Consider the following 19,886-nt stretch of genomic DNA (forward strand, 5'->3'; position numbering starts at 1 on the left):
GACACCATCTTCAATATACAATATTATTGACAGATCAAATTACTTAATAAACCTTAAAAAGCAAGTGTAAATAATTTTGTTCATAAGTGAGTCTCAGTGAGCTGTTCATCTCAGCCAGCATGCACAACAGCAAGGCACTAACATGGAACTGAAGCATATTGTTATTGTAAAGTAATTACACTTGTGCTTGTCCTGCAGTGAAATGTCCAAAAGTCTGCCCTGAAAAGTTCCTCTGTCTCCACTATCAAGACATTCAAATTGAACATAGTCGTTATTATTGTTATTTGTGTTTTTGCTGCTACAAGATGTTAAAATGCCTGTTGTGAAAAAGTCTGCTGCACTCTATCACTCACCATGTAAGCAATATGGTCAGAATCATCATTCATTGCCACCACTGGGTGGCGCTAGGCTCCACAGAACGAAAGGCGTGTAAAGGCTGGAAATATAAGAAATTTGAGAATTCATTTTCTACAAACAGATTCTTGTTTGAATAGAATACCAAGATTATAAATACATTGTTATTATAAACAATTTACTTTGTTTTATCACATTAAGAAACAGGTTAGTACATGTTTTCCAGTCTGTGTTTATCCACACAGCTTTTACAATTTGATTTGACTGGACCAGTTGTGATGATGTGTATTTCTTTCACATCTGCAAATTATTCATTAGCATCTTTTTCAAGACTGACTATCATATTTAAACATGAAAAAATATTTTAAACACTGAATGAGTTATCAAAGTAGGTGCTGATATATGTACTGTTGATCCGTTAATCAAATTAACATTAACATCCCTAGATTTATTGCAGCACTGCTGTATTGTAATCTAGAATGTACCCTTTACTAGCTGGAGATCACTTACTTACTGCTGAAAGTATCTCAAATATTTGAAAGGTCTCGGGAAAATGTTGATGATTTGGTAGAACAATCATGATAAATCATTTTTAGCTGCAAGTTGAAAGTGTAGCATGTCATTTCAGCCCGTTGCTGCACTAAGACGCCACCAAAGCAGGTGCATCAAGTAACATCATGCTCCTTAAGGTATTTAGACGCTCTTTCTGGTGAACAATCAAGGTTCCTGAATTCTCTGCAGGTTCCCGACACCAACAGCTTACCCATAATCATTACATGTTGAACCATAAACTACTGTTCACAGGAATGGTTGAACTTTCACAACTGCGTCTAAACCTGCCACAGGTGTGTTGCTTGGATTTAGATCTATGGATGACGGGAGGTGGAAAAAGAGGAGGAGGGAAAGTGAAGTCGAAAAAGCGCGTCCGTCTCTGGTTTCCCTGCAGCTACATAACCCGGGCTCTTTTGTCCTGTGAGTGCTGACTGACGGCCTGAATGGAGCCCTTTGAAGCAAGCTCCAGTTTTAATTAAGAGGGTTTGCCTCGCTTGGGCCGCTGATCTGTGAAAGCCACGGGGATAAATATTGAATGGGGTTCACCCGCTGGTTACTGTGCCCGAGGGATAAACAGGTGCTTTGGAGGGCAGATATTTGCTGTGGTACCTCCCTGCACCGTGTGGTCATATCGGTAGGAAGGGGTGTTCGGTGTCATGTCTTCTGAGGTATTGGCTATTGAAGCACACCCTTATTGGAGTGAATTCCAAGCCCTTGAAAGCTGTGGAATGAGGAGCAAATTGGCGTCCAGCAAGAGGCGCCAGTGATACCTAAGTGATCCGCTGCCTGCGGCCCCTCGGTGCCCTCTGACTGGCCCCCCGGAGTGTGAGATTTCCATCTATCAGGTGTTGGCAGGGAGAATAGCAACAGAAGCCTACCTGTGAATTTTCTGAGGTGTTCAGTAACACCACTGACCTCTGTTCTGTCAATTCAAGAAAGCTATGGCCATTGCATACACTTACACCTGGCAGCGTATACCAAGAAATCTGTCATACCTGAAGGAACTTGACCAACTTTTACAAGCTTGACAAAACTTAGCATACAGTTACTAAGTAAACCTGTATACCACAATATGGTAAGCCGGAAGAAACTTTACCTTAACTGTACAGTGTACCTGTAAATGCTGGGATAATAGGAAAACACTTCACACACATAATGCGTTGTTTGATAGATAAATGGCATTGTCATTGCTGGTGGCACCCAAAGAGTAACACCAGTGAAATGTTTCAGTGCTGAAAGAAGCATTATATTCTTGTTGCGAGCTGGTGTCCTGTTAGCCCCTTTTGCCAGTTATCTGCATTCCTTTCTAGGGGGTGTCTGCTCTGGGCTGTGGGGCCAAGCTTGAAACCTTGTTGTCCTGGCATCTCAGGAGGCAGGTATGTAAAAGGATACTCTTGTGTCAGCTGTTTCCTGCTGCAGCTTTTGACAAGGGCCTCTATTCATCAACAAGCTCTTCTACTCTGCCCCTACCCACCCCTTCTACCCCTCCTGCCAATGAATAAGTAATTATTGGCCATCTTGGAGCAGGATATTTGGATGGCTCTATTTAATGTGGCAGCAGCAGGTAAGGTGATCGGGCCCAGGGCCCAGGCTGTGAAGCGTAACTGTTCCAGAGGAGAAAGGTAACTTGAACTGGTGTTGGGGCCCTACAGCACCTCTGTTTATTTTTCACATGGGCTCAGGGCTCGTTATCCCTCTTAACTCTGAGAGATGGCTCTCTACGGCTTCTCTCTGGCCTATACTCCACCACACATTGTAATATTTGATGGGGAAACAAGCGTGGAAAATCTGGGCCCGTGGGTTACCGGAGCTGCTCATCTGTCATTAAGAGTGCTACCCTCTGATCCCCATCGCAAGTTGTGATGCATGAAAACGCATACCAATCATTCTTATGTGGAACCATTCAGGGGATTTTATAGAAATTTATAGATGGACATTTTTTTCAAGTTTGTGAATAAAATTAATTCATCATTAAGAAAAAACATGATTTTCTGAATCTCTGAAAAAAGAAGCCAAAGTGCTGCTACTACTACTACTGAAATTTATGATATAATTCACACTTCAGTACCTTATATATTATGCTTTAAAACATACAAAGGATATTCAACAGTTTGTCCTTCATTCTCTATGAAGTTCTGGATTTGAAAAGCCTGTTATGATGTATGTGAGGCACTGAGTGGTCAAAGAGTACACCACTTAAAAGAGTACAACACATAAGCAGGATCAGTTTCATAAATGGTGCTGGCTACACTTCACCTTTGAGAAAAATAATCCACCACGTCACTGGACAGCTAATTATGTAGCAGCTACATTTTCCCAGCCACCACAATGGTAGCCTATCGTCTTTCAGACCCCAAAAAGGTCACACGCTGTAGAGAGACAGGACACCTTATGTATGGATGCACATTCTTTATGCTTCTCCATGTGCATATCAAAACATTCTTCACAGTCTGTCAAAAAGCTTATTGAGACACTGGGTAATGATGATGAATTGGTAGCGCTCTGTATTATACTGCATTGTAAAGCTGTGTATGCTATGTAGATGTATGTAATATAAAGACGTATGTACTACGATATATATACTATAAAACTGATAATGGAGATGAAAACTTTGCGTTTTTGCATACATCAAATATTGTGTGATTTGTGTTTAAATGAGGTGTAGGGATTGAATGAATGTATTCCAAGCTTTGATACACATCAGTGGTACAAATGATCGATTGTTTGAAAATGTATTAACAGTGGCCTTAAGTAAGTGCCACTGTTGGTTATGTCTCATATATGGTCAGCCAGCCAGCCTTATATTAATTAAACAATGCACTCTGTGCAGTGATAGTGTGCAGTGGAACAGTGGCTGTTGCAGAATGTGACAAGTGATTTTACACAGATTAAATCAGCAATATCACTGGCCATTATTCAATATCATAGGTGGCTTTAACTCGAGAGGTAGTTCCAATCGTCTACTTCTCGGCAGGTCAGTGGTTAGTTCTGGCTCCTGCAGTCTGCATGCTAAAGTTTACCTGGGCAAGACACTGAACCCTAAATTCAGTGTCGGCCAATCAGTCAATAAATAAGAACAATGTCAATTTCTCCAACAGAAGCTTGCTTAAACAAGCACATATTCAGCTCCTTTCGGATTTCTGTCAGCCTGGTGAATTGAGTTTTGCCAGCTGTTGTCCGCTCAGGTCCTCATGAGCTGCTGATAGTTTGGATGAAAGACATGACCAAACTGGGTTGGTCTGGGTTCAATAGCACCTACACATGGCTCATGTCTCGCATTACAGGTGGATTCCCAGTAAGATCCAATGTTAAGATTCACAAAAAACATGATCACTTTGTCTTCAGAATTATTTAAGAAAGAATTTATAAAGTCAGCAAAACTGGACGATGTTATCATAATTGCAAGCTGCTGGTATTATGCCATTCACGAAGATCTGGGACTCAACTGTTCAGGTTAGATATGAACTACCATATGTGTTAATTTGTATCCATCCAGGCCCCAGAACCCTGCTCCCAGTGCCCATGTGCTTCAGCCAAAGAGAGTGGGAAGGACAAGGATGGCAAAAAGAAGATTCCTAAGATCTTCTTTGGCACTCGGACACATAAACAGATAACTCAGATCGCCCATGAGCTGAAACGCACTGTTTACGCCAATGTGCCAATGACCATCTTATCCAGCAGAGATCACACCTGCGTTCATCCGGAGGTGGCTCCTCATTCCAACCGGAATGAACGCTGCAAGGAGCTGCTGGACGCCAAAAATGTGAGGATATATGCATGTACACACACACAGCTAGGCATTCCTTTGGTGTTCAAATGTAGAATGCAATTGTTAAAGACAAAGTCAAGGTTCACACTGCAAATATCAGGCCAGAACTAGATCTTTGAGGTCAAGGTCACTGTCACCTCACAAAGTAAATTCTTTCACATTTGCCACAAACCTTTGATTGGAGCAAAAGATTAACTCATTTGGGTAGTAAATTAGGTTTATGTTCTATGTTTTAAGATCAGCTTGAGGGGATGTATACAAATTTGGTGCAAACTTTCACTTTCACTCAAAGATTAATTTAAGATTAAATTGTAGTGTCTGGGGGTCAAAGGTCAAGGTTACAGTTACCTCATGTTAATGCAACATGTTAGGACTGCCCTTGGGAATTTTATTATATCTGGCACAAATCACTTGGACTCACTGAGAAATTGATACATTTTCAGTGGTCAAATGTCACGGTCATGGTGGCTTCAAAAAACATGTTTTTGGCCACTTAATTGTGATATCAAGACTGCTTGAGGAAATTTCTTAAACTTTTGATCTCTCGTCACTTGGACTCAAAGATAAAGTGATTAGGTTTCAGTTGTCAATGTTAAAGGTTACAGTGACTTAATATGTATCTGGATAAAATGTATGTAGAAATGTGTACACAGAAACTGCACTGGTTGATGCAGGCATTCAACCGCAGTGTGGAAATCTACTCTGACTGTAAAATTTCCTGTTCTCTACATTGATTGGTCACATTTCTGGAAAGAACCAATTTTAAGGGATTCTGTCTTTTAATTCTCAAATGTCAATTATGGTATCTGCCACAAAAATCCAGCGCACGACACAAAGTTGACATGAGACTTTTATCCTGTGAATGACCTGTAAATGATATAGTTCATAGCTCAGGTCACTTCAACCCCACATCTGAAGTGTACTCTTTGAACCAAGGTTGAACCCTCTCCAGCTGTGAAAACCAGCAGCTCATGACACATCCTTTGACCTTTTCAGACACCCTGTAACACAGACCCAAAGGTAACTACAGTACTACCACATAAACCTCCTTCAATGCTGCAGCCTTAGAGCAACAATTATGCGTCCACAATGTCAACAATTGATCAGGCAGGGTCTTTTTAACACACTGAAATGTCAGAAACCATTGAGCCGGCAACACGAGACACTTGTAACCCCTTACACTGTCCTAAAGTCGAGGCGCCTACTGTAATGAGGATAATTAAGCTGTCAGTGGAGGTGTTTGCCTCCATGGCAATTGTCTCACTTTGTCCTATGAAGTAGCTGGTTGAGTTATAACTCCTCACTGGAGTGGATGTCAGTGATGCTCTTGTGTCATCATCACCTCAGGGTCTAGTGTAGTGAGTGTGAGGTTACTTTGCTGTACAGACACAAAGGGATTCATACACAAAAGCACAGATTGATAGTATAATAGCGTCCTCGGTCAAAACACCTGCTGTCCGTTTTAACTGTGCTGTAAATTGTAATGTTGCTGCGCTGGCCATCAATTCTCCCAGCTCTCCTGACAACGTGTTCAGTGTCATTAAAGTGTCTGCATCATTGTGAGGAGTGGATCGTCTCATTCAGAGATCATCACTATGTGAGGAGGTTATTAAATCCACCGGTGTGCAGTATTCTTGTGACAGTGTCACCTCAAGCTGTTGGATCCATAAAGGACAGGGTGGGAAATCTAAAGCTGGTTCATCTGCTGACAGAGTAATTGGGGCTTAGTACATGAGATGCTGCTTCTTTACACATCTTTCCTCCCTGTATGAGTGTCAGGACATGTAAACCACTACAATAGCTGCAACACCTGATCCCACGCAGCCTTTAAGATTCCCTGTGTCAACTCTGCTCAATGGGGGATCTAGTCTTAGAAATTTGCAGTGTTTTCAGACCGTACTCATTTTCTCTCACATTTGGTTATGTTTTAGCCTTATGTAGAAATTGTTCAGATTCAATTTTGTTTCATCCGTCTACACTCAATATCCCGTAACAAAGGACGATTACTTTGGGTCTAGTCAAGTCTCCTGGATGGGGACCGTTGGTGGGACGCCATTTTCAGGTCTCTCCACATATGTCGGGGTTCTGGCCTGGTCATTCACGGACATTTACATTGTTCCTCAGCCACTCGGTTTCCAGTCTGAGGTTCTGGATATTTTTATTAAGGATATCTCTGTACCCCACAGTTCTAATGTGTCATAACCAAGGTTATAATGCAACTAAAGACAACTAAGGCTCTAACACAACCAACTGGGTATCTGCAGAGAAGGAGAGGGAGACTGTTAGTGAAGGCCACACATAGACTATGAACACTGGGCCCAGATGCCAGCTCCTCCCACCAGGAAACCCACATACACACAGGACAAACTGACAGGGAGGAGCTGGAGTTATCACACCATGGGTCACACCAAGTTTTCAAATTTGAGTGAAAAGTAACATTAAAAAAAATATACATGGTTCTTCAATATACATATTATATTTTAAAATATAAATCCCAAATCTTTTGTTATGATTATTATAAATGTTAGTAAATAGGCCTTGTTCCTATGTCTTGTATGTGTGTAAGAGACCAGTCAACTCTACAATGCTTCACTTCTGCTATGGTATTGGACAGTTGATGAGCGGTGTGTGGCTTCTTAAAGATATGATATTAGAATTGAGATATTAAAATTCATGAGAAAAAATATTACAACTTAATTTTGTGTTTGTTCTAATTCATTCAAATTTATATTTGGGACATTTTGTCTAAATGTATTAGTTGGCTTGTTCTGCCTTTTGTCATTCTCTGCAAAGCACAATGGGACATTGGTTCCAATTATGGTAAATTAATAACATTTGTTATTACAATGATTGGTTTATCTTGTCTCTATACATTTGTATATTACAGGGTAAGACGTGCAGCTATTTCCATGGTGTCCAGAGGATGCGGGACCAGTACACTCTACAACATGTCCATGGGCTACATGAAGCCTGGGACATCGAGGACTTGGTCGCTCTGGGCAAACGGATCCGCTCATGCTCTTACTTTGCTGCCCGTGAACTTAGGCAGGGTGCCTCCATCATCTTCTGCCCATATAACTACCTTCTGGACCCTATGATCAGAGAGAGTGTAAGTAGATTTAGTACACAACCATCAGGAAACAAATAGAGGGAGCAACAAATCAGATATAATTCAAGAAACTAAAGGTTTTAACTGCGCCGCCTTTTTTGTTTTTTCGCTCCTTTCACTGTCCTCCTGCATCAGATGGAGATCGACCTGGCAGGCCAGATCTTGGTGCTGGATGAAGCCCACAACATTGAGGACTGTGCCAGGGAGAGTGCCAGCTTCACGTTGGACCTCAACAGTCTGCTGACGTGCAGGGATGAGCTGGACAGCATGGTCAGAAGCAAAATCAGAGCCTCCAAACATGAACCCCTCAGAGACTTCTGCTACACCCTGTTCAAGTCAGTATCTATCCTCATATTCAATATCTCAGTTGTACATCTATCCTTCATAATTTGAGGAGGAATTGACTTCTTTTTATTGTAGCTGGATCCAGGAGAGCCAAGGCCTGATGAGTGAAAGAGGATATGAGACTGCAAGTAAAGTCTGGAATGGGAAGGATATACTGGCCATCTTTGACACGCTGGGTATCACTGCAGCGACCTTTGCTATTCTGAAGGTACTCCAAATATCTTTGCTTCTCAAGACATTTGAAGTAGACTGCACATTTGTGAGTGTTTTTCACCATTCAATAGTGCAGGGCCTCTTATATGGCTGTTTGGAATGGGCTGCTTGCTTGGACAGTCCGCAGAACCTTGAAGCCACCGCTGTTGCACAAAGAGCTCTTCAACTGTTTATTCGCATGTTAGTTCAAAGTTCGGTGAAGCTCAACTCAGTATGCAGAACTTAGAACTTGAGAATCAGTTGTTGTTGCTGTGATCATTAACGATGTCCGTTACATTGAATCCAGGTCGCTGCTGGTACAGAGCACTTGTGACGTGTTTATTCAAAGATTATTAATATTGAATGTATTGTGTGTCAAAATTGCTTTCTGGGCTGGCACTGGAGGTTAACTTTAGATTTTCAAACTCTTCAAACCCTTTTCTGGCTTTTCTGGAAATCTGAAAGGCTTTTGTATAAATTTGATAGGAATGGTAGTTGGTGTAGTTACTGTGTCTCAATAGGAGAAATATAAGTGTGGGTCAAACTGACAGAAAGGCTTAGGTAACTGACATAACCGGTCTTTACAACTGTGGTGAGCAGAATGAAGAGCAAATCCAACACTGAACCTTGACTCAGAATTCAGAGTCAACAGCTATAATCCATTGGAGCCAACCTGCCCTGGAATGTTTTCTTGACACACTTTTGGCCTTAATACCAGTCAGTTAGGGTTTGAATGTATTGTTGCGCAACATGTTCATCTCTTTATAGCCACAGTTTACTATCTTCTAATAATTACATCCTGCAGAGTAATGCCCCATGTGATTAAGCAAAAGTCATCTCTCTCTTTCATGAACCTCGGTGACCTCCTCAGTCACCAGATGTAGTAGAACAGGAGATTGACAGCATGTTGTTGAATCCATGACTCAAAGACCTGAGGCTGTTTGAGAAGAAAGAGAGGATTTACCAAGTATTCCCTATAAATGGCTGCTAACTTTAGACAGCATAAATATAGTTATTTTTACTTTTTTGTCAAAAAAGTTAACTCGGTTATCCCCCAACCTTCTCGCTTTCATCATCTTCAACAGAATCTCATTGTTACTGATGAGAAGGGGGAAAAAAAGACTGGTCACAACAATAATAGGAATTTACACACTAGTTTTAACTGTACCACTGGTGTGTAATCTCAGTCAAATTTCGTGCCACCCGCTTCTAATGTGCGACAGGCGCAAAAAAATCAAAAAACAAATGCCTCTGCCTTCTGTACCTGGCTGCTCCAACTCTTGCCTGAATAATGCAGATTTTGATGCTATTGTGAACACGTCTTTGCCGCTGTCCCGCTGTATTGTGTTTGTTTGGACTCTTGGTAAACTGCGTAGCAAATTTTTCTGAAATTTAACTGCAAAACATGTCTCAAAATGCCTATAGTGTCATCAGACGCGTGTGTAAACACAAACTGGGTAAACAACGGATAAAAAAAAATTGACAATGTGAGGAAAGCCGGAGGAAATGGCGGGGTTTGGCTGTATTGGTTTGGCAGTGCGAATCCCTGCCCCCGGACGGCACCAGCCTGTACCACATCCGCCTAATTTTTCGCCTGGAAAAACCCTGGATTTGTTTTCACATGTCCACTGTCTTTATATGTGACAGAACAACCTGGCAGCAGTGCTGGAGAAGGAGGAGAGGGTTGGTGTCGTTAATGGTAAAGAGGAGATGGTGCAAATCCCAATCATCAGCTCATCTACCTCCATTGTCCTCAAGAACCTCTTCATGGTCCTGGATTTCATGTTTAGGAACAACTGCAGGTCAGAGACAACCCAAAGAAGTCAGCCTTTAGAAATCCTGAATCATGCCAGCTCAGATGCTGATACAACTGAGGGGTTTCTTTTTTGTTCTCTTTGTCTCTGTAGGTTTGCTGAAGACTACCGGGTAGCCCTGCAGAAGAGCTACGCTTGGACCAATCAGGTTCCACCCGATGCTCCTGATGCCCAGGGTTTTTTTGTTCGACCACGCCACAGACAACGCCAGAGTGTCCGTGTCAAGAAAGAAGTGTTGACACTCAGCTTCTGGTGCCTCAACCCAGCTGTGGTGAGAGGTTTGATAAGGCAGATCTTACCATCTAGGCCACATTGATCTTTCACTGAAGTCTATAAGAAGAAGAAAATAACTTAACAAGCTCTGAAATATAAGTTACCTGACAAGTGCTGGTAAAATATGTATTATGATAATATGAATGTCAATGACTATTAACATTTTTCCATGATTTTTAACTTCCACTGACCCACCATCCAACCTTTATGTTAAAGGTCTCATGATGGAATAAATTACAACTCATTGCCCCTCTGAGGTTGATTGTGTCTGTGTCTGTCCCTTCAAGGCTTTCTCTGACTTGAGTGGGCCGGTGCACAGCATTGTGCTGACATCGGGAACCCTGTCACCCATGGGCTCCTTCTCCTCTGAACTCGGGGTGAAATTCTCCATCCAGCTGGAAGCCAATCATGTTATCAACAAGTCCCAGGTTAGTCACCCATGTCATTAAGCCTTAGTGAAAACACCGCACTGTTTGGCTACACTTCAGACAAATTTGTTGAGTAGGTTAACAAGAACATTGTATTGTGTCGTACTGTCGGAGCGCTTGATTCCTAAACTGTGACTATCATCCACATTAGCTGGTTTGACCATTGTTAGTCCAGGTCTTCAAAAAGTCTTGATCAGAGTGACTGACTGTTTCAATATTTTGAAACCTGAAGCAGAGGATATATCATCTATCAATTATCGATAGCACTTATTATGTAAAGGACTGTGTCTGGAGCTAATCCCAGCTGACATTTGACAAGGGAGCAGACAAATAACATTTAACTCTCACATTCACCTGCAGTTAATTTAGAGTTTCCAATCTACCCAACAACCAAGGTTTTGACAGACAATCTGAAACTTTGTGCTTGCGTTTGCTCCACATCTGTCACAGTGCTACTTCTGTCCAGCAGATGTCACAGTCTAACTGCCTGATAGCTATTCAACTCACCTGAAGGCCTTGAATGGAGTTGTTCAAGGCTTTGACGTGTGTTCAGACACTTAATCCGCAGGAGAGAAAAAATGTGTTTTTGGCCCATTCTAATCACTAGAGCCGATTCGTGTTAAAGATGCTATTAAACATACGTCACACATAGAAACAGGTGGGTTTCTATTCCAGATCCTCACAAACAAAACTGGATTATGTAAGTTAAACATGTCAGGCAGTGCACACGAGAATTTGGAATGGTTTATTATGACACCAAGAGATATTTGTGGTTTTTATATGTTTATATCAACAAATATTTCAGGCACACATGATCATGCCCAGATATATTTATTATTTGATGTATATTATATATACTTAGATTTCTACTGTCCTCTCTTCAGGTTTGGGTGGGCACTGTTGGTGCAGGACCTCAAGGCAGAAAACTCTGTGCCACCTTCCAACATACTGAAACATATGCGTTCCAGGACGAGGTGGGGGCCCTGCTGCTCCATGTGTGCCAGGTCATGGCCAAAGGTGTGCTCTGCTTTCTGCCTTCTTACAAGGTAAATAAACCACACACACATTATATTGAAATATGTAAATTTGACACTTTGACCATGTTAGATGCTGTTAAGGCATACACATGTTGTGGTACTTTTAGATTCAGAATATTTAGCTACAGAAGAGTACACATTTATATTTTTTTATATATATAGTACATATTTGTATATATATTTCAGTTTTGACTCACATTTTAGTCTTAGCAGTTAAACAACAGCCCTTCAAAATTAATTTGTATAAAACATTTGGATCATGTGAAGAAATTTTAAGATAGTTTTTGAAGTTCACTTGGTAGAAAAACCTGAATGCTGTTGGCCCTTTGTTTGTTGTTTTGATTTTGATTATTCAAATGGATTATTTCTCTTGTGTCTAAATATTTAGTAATTTTTCTCCTCCTCTACAAAGCATCTTATACTTGTTGCTTGAAAAATGCTGTACAAACTTTATTTTATCAGGTACAGCTTATATTAATTTCATCTATGTAATAAAATTATACTTTTGCTGAAAATAATTCATCCATTTTATTGAAGTGTTGGCGGACTCTTCATTTTACCACATTTTACCATTGGGAGGAGCTAGAGACCACAGAGTCAATGCTTTTGAATTTGTGTTGACTTGGCCCACAAAACGAGTACCAGTTTTTAAAGGCTCTACTGGATTCCAACAGATCCCTCTGCTAAGACAGCGCTGTATGTAACAATAGATCAGCACTAATCAATAGAGGCACTTGTCAGGTTCTTGGTAAATGCCGTCATCCTCACAGAACTGTATCCTCTTTCAGTTAATGAGGGCGCTTCTGAGAGCGCACTCGTAGACACTTTGTCCCCCTTTGTTTGTTATGCGTTTTCGTTCATGAATAATTAATGTACACTACAGCTCACTTGTCACATTAGCTTACAAAGGGACAAGTGGATTTCATTTATTATTGTGTGTTTGTCCACATTGCACGTTACACGTGACTTTGGTCAGTTAGCAGTTTTAGTCAATTAAGACACTGTGAGAAACACAACAACACAAGTGAGTTTATAAAGTCATGAACACATGACTTAACATCTTCCCGTTCAAATGCAGTGAAGCCCTCTATGGTGGCAGTGTGCCTGGATTATGTCCAGCTTAACCTATTTTAAAATTGAAAAGTTTTTAGACTTTTGCAGTTTTCAGTAAAAAAGGAAAAAGTAGAGAATGTCTGAAAAAGAAAATTTGAAGCATATGTTATTAATTCTTAATTATCTCCAGACCCCTCAAATTGTACCGCCACGGTGAAATCCACTGTTATAATTTACACAATATACATAAAAGCAGAAACTTTCAAGCTATTCTGTTTAAGACCATCACTTTTATGGTAAAGAGTTCTCTGCTGCTTGCTGCACTTCAGTAAACCATTTGCCTTGAGTCACAAGCATCATTTTAACTACATAATCATTTTATAGTTTACCATTTTAAATCTTCAATTTTGAATTTTTCATTAATGTTACAGCAGTAAAAAAGTTCGTTTTTCTTAGCCTTGGTCACATAAACTAAGGATTTTTGAAGCTCATGGTTATGAATGTGGCATTTTGCTTATGTACTACACTCGCATCATATCATGGAAGCCAGCATCACTGATACACTGTTTCGCTGTGATGAGTCAGTGTCATGTTAAGTGGACACGTCATTTTCCATCAAACAGTGGACCTTCACAGTTGTGTTTTGCCCTTGGCTTATTTAGTTTTTGCCTTTGGCATATTTGCATAGTGTCTGTTTGACTTGTATTTCATCGCGTCACTGGTTTGATTTCCCTGCAGTCCTGGGTTGCTTGCTATCCAGTTGCCTTCTCAAACAGCTGATGACCCTGCCATCCAAACTGTGAGGGAAAGCTAACACTCTAGGCCTTGTTCTTTTCTCATTTTACCTTCCTTTTTGTCAGCCTCTGATGTCAGCCGAGCACCTATGAGCTGTGGGATGTTTTTTTATTATTGATAGCCATGTAGGAGTCTTCTATCTCTCTCAGTGCCGACGCATGAATATTTAATCTGTAGTCAACTCTTGAAGATGAGGAGATGAGGGGAAATGAAGGGCTGGGGTATTAATTGGAGCCCGTGGAGGCCTGTTGGTGCCGCCGAGTCCCGTCTGCTCTGTAATCTGTGTGTTTGTGTGTGCGTGTGTGCGCAGGATACATAGAGGATAGGTCATGTCCGGACACCCTAGTTCAATGTGTGGAGATGATGGCTGTCAGCTCCTCGTACACAGCTGTGACTAACAGCAGTTGCTTACCCCCACATACAAACATAAATACACAGCAGGATGCTCTGGCACTGCTTACGTTGAGCTAAACTATCTTCATGTGTAGGATAAAAATTAGTAATAAAATCAACCAAAATCTGACTTTTGCCAGCATTATGTATTTTAGGGTTTTGTAAGAACTTAATCTGTTTTACTATTGCTGTGATTATCATTTTCCAGCAATGAACTCTGAGCCCTACAGTCAAATTATTGCAAAGAAAATGCAAACTCTGCTTCTATTTAAAATACAAGGACACACAGAGGCATGTCTGTAATCATGGTCTCATACACACACACACTCACTTTCCCGCACCAGTGCTGTGGTTTTGTAGCACTTTAACCTCAACATCCCTTCAGTTAGTGCCCATTAAAATCACAGCGGGCCCTGCCGTCTGGTCCTAGCCGCCAGAGGAATAGACCAATGCTCCACAGGAGAGGGGGACTGATGGTTTATTACAGAAGTGGCAGCAAAAGATGGCAGGCACTACAAGATGCTTTTAAAGGAGATTGAGATAAGGGCCATTAGGTGACGTCGCCTGGCTGTCTGTGTGAAGATGCACCCAATGCTGGCGCCTGAGCTCTGCGGAGCATGTGTCAAATCAAAGTCAAAGCAGACTGCAGGGTGAACACCCACCAACACGCACTGTCGGCAGGAGCTCAGGGCAATGAGAGCACGAGAAGAACAGCTACCTCAGAGAGAGACCGGTTCTCTGTGTCTGGGAGCACATTAGATTCATAGGTCAATTTGCTCAGTGTGGCATTAGCCTCCTCATTTTTTTTTTGTGTTCTTTTAGAGCAGAGGTGATGTTTTATTTGCCTTTTTACAGTGGAAACTTGAGGGTTACTGCTGGCTGACTAAGCTGCAGCTCATGTTTTCAGACCGAGAGAACACATGTGAAATGGAACAGTTTTTGCCTTTCAGCCACAGTTGCAACCTTTTGTTCCTGTCAATGAGTTTGAAAGAAAAAAGAAAGAAAATCTTTAACCAGTGAAATTTTATTGTTGATATATAGCTTGCACAATAATTGAATAGCCTTTTTATTCTCTCCTGTATGTCTGATCATTTCAGTAAAATAGTGATAGACGAACACTGATGGCATAAAAATTACTGCATAACTCAAGACACTGCATCATAAAATAATTAGGCTGCTTATTATTCTGCATTTTTTTGATTGTCTACAAAGAAAGACGGAAAAACTAATCATGAATTGATCCCACTAACAAAGCATTGTGTGTATCCAGTCTGAGCTCGGACATCAGGGCCCAAAAACCATTACAAACACAGTAGTGAGTCACACTGTTGAACTGGGTGACCTGTTCCTTCATTACATGAAAACGCACACAAGTATATTTGACTCAGTCCTTCTACTGCTCACAAGCTTCTTCATTCACAACAGTTTGAAACAAGTTCTATTTACAACTGTCTGACTCATTTCCTAAAAGTGTCCACATGTTTCAGGAAATTACTGCACTTAAAAAAAAAAAAAGTACTGAAACTGTATTTTTGTGTGATGCCTCTGATGATTTTGCTCACAATGGTGCACAGGAGGTGCAGATTAGTAGTAGATAGTAATTTCAGAGTCTTGTTGAGATTATTGAAATACAGATTTCTAGATTTTTTTGTATGTAGTCAATACTCAACATTTGTTATGTTCAATGCATTATACTGATGCCAATGTTTTATTTGACAATTGTCACAACAACACAACTGATTGTGAGATTGACAATTTTATTCACAAATAATTCCATTGTATTTTTTACAGTTGGTTTAGAATCAATGAAATAAAAAACAATCAATGCGTATACTGATATATCACTTGGCTGAAAAAACTTGACAGATACGAGCCTTCCACTGACATGTCAGCATTTGGATGAAGACAATTTGTATTTATGGAATAAGCAATGCAGAAGTGATATACATTCATGTTCACATTTTACAAAGGAAATATTTTAATTCAAGTCCTATATATTTGGTTGTGTAAATGGTTTGGTAATGCCAAATCTTTTAAATGTAAATATTGGTATTTAAAATGTTTTACTCCCTAATATCAGTATCGTCATCAGTACCCAAAGATCTGTATTGGTTGGGCTCTAATTGACAGACATTTTTAAAGCATACCCTTTTAAATTCAACTCAAAAAAATTATTTCAATTTCTTTAAATAAGGAAGTTAACTCGGTCTATCAGTGAGCATCTTTATCTCTGGGCAGCAGGCAGGGTTTTTGCAGAGTTCTGTTGTCGTCACCAGTGCAGCTGGGATGTGTAGAGCAGAAGACAAGGGAAGAGTGGCAGGCCAGAGGTGGCAGGTGGCTTCTTGCCACCAGCCTTGGCGTGATGGTTGCTGTGATATTTTGGAACTGAATAATTTACAACGCAACAACACGTCTCCCCTCGCCACTGCGAAATGTGGCTCCTAACGGCATGTTTCATTAATGCCGTCGCCTCTAAACCCCTTCCATAATTCAGCAGGCACTAGAGGAGCTGCATGTGTCGCCACACAGCTCACTGACACCGGGGACACAGGGAAGGAGATAGAGAGAGGCCGGATGCCGAGGAGGTGAAAGATGGGTAGATTGGGGTGAGGGAGGGAGGGGAAGTACAAAAGTGCGAGAAAGACTACAGTTCACTGCTTCTATCTGGTTGTTTCACCACCCTGTCCCAATTGGCAGAAAAATCTGGCCCACTTTACTATGTCGCCAGCAGAGGCTGAGCATTGCACCTACCATGCCTAGAAAGGACAATAAATTATTCACACTTTGTTGTGGCCTCATATGTGCTAAATGCTGCTCATTCCCAGTTAGGCTGGCTTGTAACTTTACTTCCGTAAGATGTCTTGTCAAAGTCTAAAATGGTTGGCAACAAATTAATTTACTTTTAATTGTCAACTTTTCTTTTTGGCGATTAGTTGAATTTTATCTTATGCTTCTGCAATACACTGTTATGTGTACTGCTTTAAGATGAATAGAATTATAAAGTAACTTCTAATTTTGTTTTGTCAAACCCTGCAACTGTGCGCATACTTTTTTCATAAACACATTCTTTATACATTTATTCTTTGTTTTTCAAAACATACAAATAACTTAAATGTTGGGAAATGTAATTTAGGGAGTTTCTAAAAAATATTGTGTTGGTTGGCCTTAAATAACTGCTACCTGCATTTCTTTGTGTTTTGTTGTCTTGAAGTGAGTTGTATTGTTGAGCCTGTAGATGGACATTTAATAACCCAGCACATGAGAGGTAGCTGTTTAAAAAACAACTCGAATTAGCTGCATTTTCATTAAGCTGAAAAACTGAAAACATTTTTATTGGAATAATTAAAGTTGATGTTTGAGATGCTCACAGGACTGTGATGCGATAAACTAAAAGAAAGTGGTGCATTGCTCTAGATTACTTAGTTCCCTTTTTAAAAGTTGGATATTTTATACAATAACGACTTCAGTTATGATCACAATATCATGACTTTATTCTCAAATTTGTCTTTATTTGAATATGACCTTAATACTCCATTGAACAATAAAATTAACATCTTTTAAATAATTGATCGAATGCCTTGTGGATAAACACTGAGGACTCGGCATCAGGAGCAGGTTCGGGGTTCATTGTCTTGCTGAAAGTGTTTGGCCACCCACAGTTACAAACCACAAATTCATATGTTAGACATCATATTCGGAACCTCATTGTTAAAACTGAATCTGTATGATATACAAATAAAAAATCATACATGTTTGCAGATTGTAAAACACTTAATTAGTAATGTATAGTAAACAATGTCCATCGGGAGATTAGAGGGCCACACAGATGGCAGGATGCTGCTTGGGAAACCAGAACAGCATCTCATAGTCGCAGCTTCATCGTGTGATGTGGAAGGTTCAGCATCCTCTGCTTTCTCCTTCGAGCATCTGAGGCCATGGTGCTTCTGTGGAACGCAGCGGAGATCCTCCAAACTTTCACAAGCAGTTGAGCACTGACTGTCAGTCTCAGAGCACAGCCGTGACATTCACTACGCCTCACCTCAGGAAGCACTGATGAATATGAGAGTGAAGTATGAGTGTTAATCTTTCAACGTAACTCCATTTGGACAATATCAACCCATTTTATAATGCATCCAAACTGATGTCAGCAGTTACAATTCACAGCTTCACTGTAAACTGCATGAGATGGGTGCTGATGTGGACACAAATTCATAATTTAGGAAGTAGTTAAGTGCTTTCACTCCAAGACGCTGCTTTACTCACCTCTGCATGACACTGACCTTGTTGAGGGTTTTTAATATGGTTACAGAGGTAGTGTGATTTGGTGTACCTACAGAAGAAGTAGCTGATGGATCCTTGAAAGTACTGACTTGGCACCATTTATTGGATTTTAACAATACATAAAGAAAGAGTAAAAATGGAAGAAACCCCCCCACATTATTTTCAGTGTTTTATTCACTGTAATGTTACTGCAATGCTACAAAAACGCTATGTAAATTTGTACATATATGGAGTACTCGATAGTCATTATTACATGGTTGAATGAGCACTCAGTAGTTATGTTTCAGACCACAACCACACCTGTAAAGCGAAAACATGATCCATCTTGTGATGTCAGATACGGTTCCTCTGTTTGGAATCGGCTCCTTTCCATGTGCAGCCTGGCAGATAATGGCTGTTTTGTTTAGTGGTAGATCTGCCTTAAGTACATAACATGAGTTATTCATCTCCTCCTCCTCATCACCGCAAAGCAATTGCAGGACAAACAGTTGGCTGAATTTGAAGACGCACGTAAAGGGGGAGTCCTTGCATATTTAGTGAATGTGCTATGTTTTATTAATGCAAACGTCCTGGCCTCGCTTGCCTGAGGATGCACCAACCTGATTTAATCTTTCCCATGCTACATTTTTACCACTATGATTTAATTACAATAGCATAGAACAAATGACCAATGTTCTCTTACTGTGTCATTCCCCCTCTGACTTTGTAGTTTTCCTCTGTACTACACATAACCTCCAGGATGAATTTGTGTTAGACTTTAAGTGGTACTTTGAGCAACAGGTAAAAGGAGCTGGTAAAAAGAATAAGTTTACTGTCGGGACAAGATATCATAAATAGGCCCTGCCATCTTGTTTCCTCATCTGGCTCAGACTTCACAGTCTGACACTATAACCCTGTTGAGAAGTTTTCTGTTGACTACAAGAAGAACTTCTACTTGACCCTTCTAACACATTTCCAAGCCAGTGAAGCTGCTCTTTGATTCTGAGGCCGTGCTTATTCAAGGATATAATCTGCACAGCACAAACATGAGTGGGGCCATGTTAGAATGTGGGCTTTTAGATCAATGTGCCTCCCCCGAGAGCTGCTGACTTTCTGTACTAACAATAGCACAGCAACAGTGATTTTATTACAGAGGGGGTTTAAGCACATCAGCTCTCTACGTGTAAGTAAAGAAGAGGGATATATGCTGTATGAGGACACAGCAGCAAACATGGTTAGATCAATGCTTCCTGTTCCTTGCTGCAAGCATTTTTCAGTCTTGGACTGTGTCAGAAGGCGAAACACAGGCTTCAGGTACTTGGCGATTCAGTGTTGTGTGTGAAGATGTACAGTCCAGGGGCCTCATTTATAAAACAGTGCATAGGAATCTTACTAAAAGTGTATGTGCGAACATAAGCCGAAAATGGTGTAGGCAAAAAAGATTATGGTTTATAAAACCGTGCACATGCACCTGGAGGCCATTTTCCCTTTACAAATCACACTCTATTTGGA

The 19,886-nt window shown here is 40.6% G+C and overlaps 1 protein-coding gene across 1 annotated transcript in view; it reads left to right on the forward strand.

The window, feature by feature from the left end:
- brip1 (BRCA1 interacting helicase 1) overlaps positions 1 to 19,886 on the forward strand; it is a 39,964-nt gene that overhangs the window by 4,976 nt on the left and 15,102 nt on the right. The window contains 8 exon segments of the mRNA XM_061073472.1: positions 4,403 to 4,669; positions 7,563 to 7,784; positions 7,920 to 8,119; positions 8,205 to 8,337; positions 9,969 to 10,123; positions 10,229 to 10,406; positions 10,696 to 10,836; positions 11,721 to 11,882. Coding sequence (XP_060929455.1) covers positions 4,403 to 4,669; positions 7,563 to 7,784; positions 7,920 to 8,119; positions 8,205 to 8,337; positions 9,969 to 10,123; positions 10,229 to 10,406; positions 10,696 to 10,836; positions 11,721 to 11,882 — 1,458 coding nt within the window.

Source organism: Limanda limanda, chromosome 6 (assembly GCF_963576545.1).
Source record: "Limanda limanda chromosome 6, fLimLim1.1, whole genome shotgun sequence".
Classification (NCBI taxonomy): domain Eukaryota; kingdom Metazoa; phylum Chordata; class Actinopteri; order Pleuronectiformes; family Pleuronectidae; genus Limanda; species Limanda limanda.